The following is a 4072-nucleotide window of genomic DNA, read 5'->3' as shown; positions in this document are numbered from 1 at the left end:
TTCCTGAGACAGTAAGTATAACTGGAAACATGTGTGAGGAGCCACTGACTACAATTGCTCAGAAAGGCAAATCAGTTCCATCATTAGATGGACTGAAAAAAACAAACAAAAGGTTGAGATGATGGAAAAAGGGCACCTATCAGAATTGAAAGCTGAAGAATTCTGCTAAAATTAAGGAGTCAAAATATATGGTGATTAATGGAATCATATGCTTTAATACTTGGTCCAAGCTCAAGTTATATCCTGAAGTCTTTTCTTTTAACCTTGAACAACCTCACCCTGGAAAAGAATTGACACTCTGTATTTATAGACAGGATCCAGTGACTTTTGTTTATTAAGTCTCAGACCCATACAATAGTAAACCATGATGTGGTCTAATTCTAGTTCATCCACCTTCCTTTTGACTGGATTCCCAGGCCTGGAGGCAGTTCATCATTGGATCTCCATTCCTTTCTTTGTTGTATACTTCTCTGTGATTTTTGGCAATGGTACTCTCCTCTTTCTCATCAAGGATGATCATGGCCTCCATGAGCCCATGTACTATTTTCTGGCCATGCTGGCAGCCACAGACCTTTTAGTGACACTAACTACAATGCCCACAGTGCTGGGGGTCTTGTGGCTGGATCACAGGGAGGTTCAATTCGGAGTCTGCTTCTCCCAGGCCTACTTCATCCACTCACTCTCTTTTGTGGAGTCAGGGGTCTTGCTTGCCATGGCTTATGACCGTTTCATTGCCATCTGTAACCCACTAAGATATAGGTCTATCCTCACCAACTCAAGAGTGGTAAAAATTGGGGTTGGGGCACTGTTGAGGGGCTGCATCTTAGTGGTACCCCCAATTGTTCCACTACATTGGTTCCCTTATTGTCATTCTCATGTCCTCTCTCATGCATTCTGCCTCCACCAAGATGTCATCAAATTAGCCTGTGCTGATATCACTTTCAATCGCATCTATCCTGTGGTTCTGGTATCATTAATCTTCTTCTTGGACTCTCTGATCATCCTCTTTTCCTATATACTAATTCTGAAAACAGTTATGAGCATTGCCTCTGGAGAGGAGAGGACCAAGGCCCTAAACACCTGTATCTCCCACATCTGTTGTGTCTTAGTTTTCTATGTCACAGTGATTGGTTTGTCTCTCATTCATCGATTTGGGAAACATGCTCCACAAGTGGTCCACATCATTATGAGCTACATCTATTTTCTCTTTCCCCCATTTATGAATCCAATCATCTATAGTGCTAAGACCAAACAGATCAGGGATGGAATTCTCCACAAATTCCCTCTTCCCAGACTCAGGCCTTAAGCCTGTGTTCTGTGATACGACTCTTTGGGTATGAATTTCTCCTGACCCAGATATTTATTTACCTTAGATGACATACTCACTGAAAAAATCATCTAGGCATCATCTTGGACCTTATTTAGGTAATCACTAAGTCCATGTCCACATTCTGAATGCATAAAATAATACATAATACTTCTGGACTTAGATCCATAATGTCTTCAATCATTTGAAATCTGGGAGAGTATAGGAAACAGAGGATCCTACACACTTCCATCCATTTCCTAAATATTTAAAATCATGCTATATCAATATTCCTTGTGTCCATATGGGAGGTGGAATGGGTGTGGATGTTCAGTCACATTTAAGAGAATTCATGCATAAATCAAGGGAGGGTCAGCTTATCTCCTTACTTGACTAAAGGACAAATTTTTACTGAACTCTCTCTGATTCCTTTTCAGTCTGTCACCCATATAGCTACTCAAGATACTGATTCCATACTTTCATAGCCCAGCAAGTCTTAAAATGGGGAAACTATTGAATTTTAGATCATGGTTTGTATCCTGGATCTTGATCACTCTTCTGTATCACTTTATCCAGGCTCATTCCCTTCCATATCCCTCAATACCTAAGATTAGTATCAAAGATAGACAACAATATTAGGTTATTAAAACTATTTAGGTACTGTTAAAAGGGAGGATATATTTGCCCCAAGGTCTGGGTTTATGTATTTCTCATTGTATGAGAAGGTCTCCATAGAAAGGGGCATACATTTTCTCATTAGTGGGGCAAGACCCTCGAAGCAATATCGCTGTCATTCATTTCTGTCTAATTTACCTTTTAATTGATAGAGGCATTTACATACAAAAGATACTCAATATTATTTTCTACCTTTCTAAATTTCTCCAATTCTGTGAAACATCTAGGACATTCCTGAAGAATGTATGTGTGTTTGAAGAGTTAGGAAAGGGTGAATTTGGATTCCTAATTCCTTTTTAGAAATTCAATGTTAAAGAGTTCTTTAAGCTGATATAAAATTTAACTATTAAATTTAGTAGCAACAATAATTAAAAAAATCTTTTGGGGTTCATACAATTAAGAATTTCCAAGTCCATTTTTCTTATTTCAATAAGAAACTACTTTGTTAAATACCTTTTCTTTATGTTATTCTTTACTGCCAAATTGCAAATACCTGGAACTGATCTTAAGAAGAAACCTAGTCTAATGAATGTGTAACATCGAACATTAAAATAGGAGTGTAAAATGAAGACACAAAGTGCTATGAGAATTCTGTGTCACAGAGTAACTGAGCATACATAGTTAGTCCTAAGAAGATAGTTGACTAAGATCATCCCAGATAATCTCATTTACCTTTTTTTCAGTTTTTTTTTTGCAAGGCAAATGGGGTTAAGTGGCTTGCCCAAGGCCACACAACTAGGTAATTATTAAGTGTCTGAGGTCAGATTTGAACTCAGGTACTTCTGACTCTAGGGTACATGCTCTATCCACTGCACCACCTAGCCACCCCCTCATTTACCTTTTTTGTAATAAGTATATTGTACTAGGAGAGTAGAGTTGTTTTTATCTATGATATATTATTTTAAATAATTAATAACTAATGTTTTGCATTTACTTAGAGTGCTAATATTTATATAAATGCATATTCACATAAAACTTATAGTTTTACATATGAGAAAAATGAAAATAAGGTATTGTCCAATGGCCATCCATATACAGTAGTAATTGTAGGTTGGTATCTAAATCTAGCACTTCTAGATCCAAAGTTCAATATTCTATCCACACTATTCTGACTCTTCTCATACAGTTAAAATAATAAATAACTTCTTTCATGCTATTATTGTGACAAGTTGGGGTATAATTAAGGGGACTTAAAAAGGGAATAATTGGTCCCTAATTAGAGGAATAGAGTCAGAAATTTTATTTGAAGGAGACTTTCAACCCCATTTATTCTGTTTCTTAACCATTTTTTTTTATTTTATAGATCCATGTGACAGTCTAGTAATTATTTTGTCTTCACAAGCCATATTTTTTTTTAAATTTTAAATGTATAACTTGAAGAAATTTCAAACTTCAGTTAGAGTTTAGTAAAAATAAAGATAAAATGTTTGCCCATCCAAATTCTCTGATCCAGGGTCTGAGGTGAAGGAATATAGGACCCCTGGTTAGGAATTCCTGATCTAAAGAGGAAACAAATAGTACCTATCTCCAGGTTGGCTGTGAGGATCAAATGAGATAATAATTTTAACGTGCCTGGCACAGTGCCCAACACAAATGATATATAAATATTGCTGTTGTTGCTATTTTAATTCATATCTGAAAAAAATTTCTCTAGAGCATACTTGGTAAATAGTGATATTTACTTTACTTAAAAACCCATAGTGGAGATGAACCCAATGCTTCTCTAGGAAGGACACTTTTGGACAATTTTAACAGTTAGGAAGGTGCCTGTTGTTGTTGTTGTTTGTATGTGTGTGGGGTGTTTTGGGGGCAACCTGTTTTTCTCTGCAAAATGTCCCCTTATTGTTTCTATTTTCTGTTATTTGGAATCAAAATGGAAATGTAATTCTTCTCCTCCAAATGATGACCCTTTAAATACTTTAACATGGCTATCATTTTCTTCCTCCTACCGTTTCTATGTCAGAGGTAAACATTACCAATTTTTTAGATGAAACTTCTGATGACATAGACATAAGGTTATTTTGTCCTCGTTATTCTCCAGTTAATTTCCTGAATTGTGATGTCCAGATAGTCCTTACAGGGTCTGATCAG

General features: G+C 36.3%; 1 protein-coding gene across 1 annotated transcript; it reads left to right on the top strand.

Moving 5' to 3' along the window:
* The first annotated feature begins 364 nt into the window (after window positions 1-364).
* LOC141507823 (olfactory receptor 51B5-like) lies at window positions 365-1306 on the top strand. Its single transcript, XM_074215835.1, has one exon. It carries the CDS (start codon window positions 365-367, stop codon window positions 1304-1306), a length of 942 nt encoding a protein of 313 aa, XP_074071936.1.
* Window positions 1307-4072: the final 2766 nt, after the last annotated feature.

The sequence above is a fragment of the Macrotis lagotis genome, chromosome 1, assembly GCF_037893015.1.
Source record: "Macrotis lagotis isolate mMagLag1 chromosome 1, bilby.v1.9.chrom.fasta, whole genome shotgun sequence".
NCBI classification, from domain to species: Eukaryota; Metazoa; Chordata; class Mammalia; order Peramelemorphia; family Peramelidae; genus Macrotis; species Macrotis lagotis.
The sequence above is the reverse complement of the archived record's forward strand: the minus strand, read 5'-3'. Positions and strand labels throughout refer to the sequence as shown.

Excerpts from the sequence above, each read along its gene's own strand:
- LOC141507823 (XM_074215835.1), top strand. The coding sequence starts at position 365 with ATGATGTGGTCTAATTCTAGTTCATCCACCTTCCTTTTGACTGGATTC.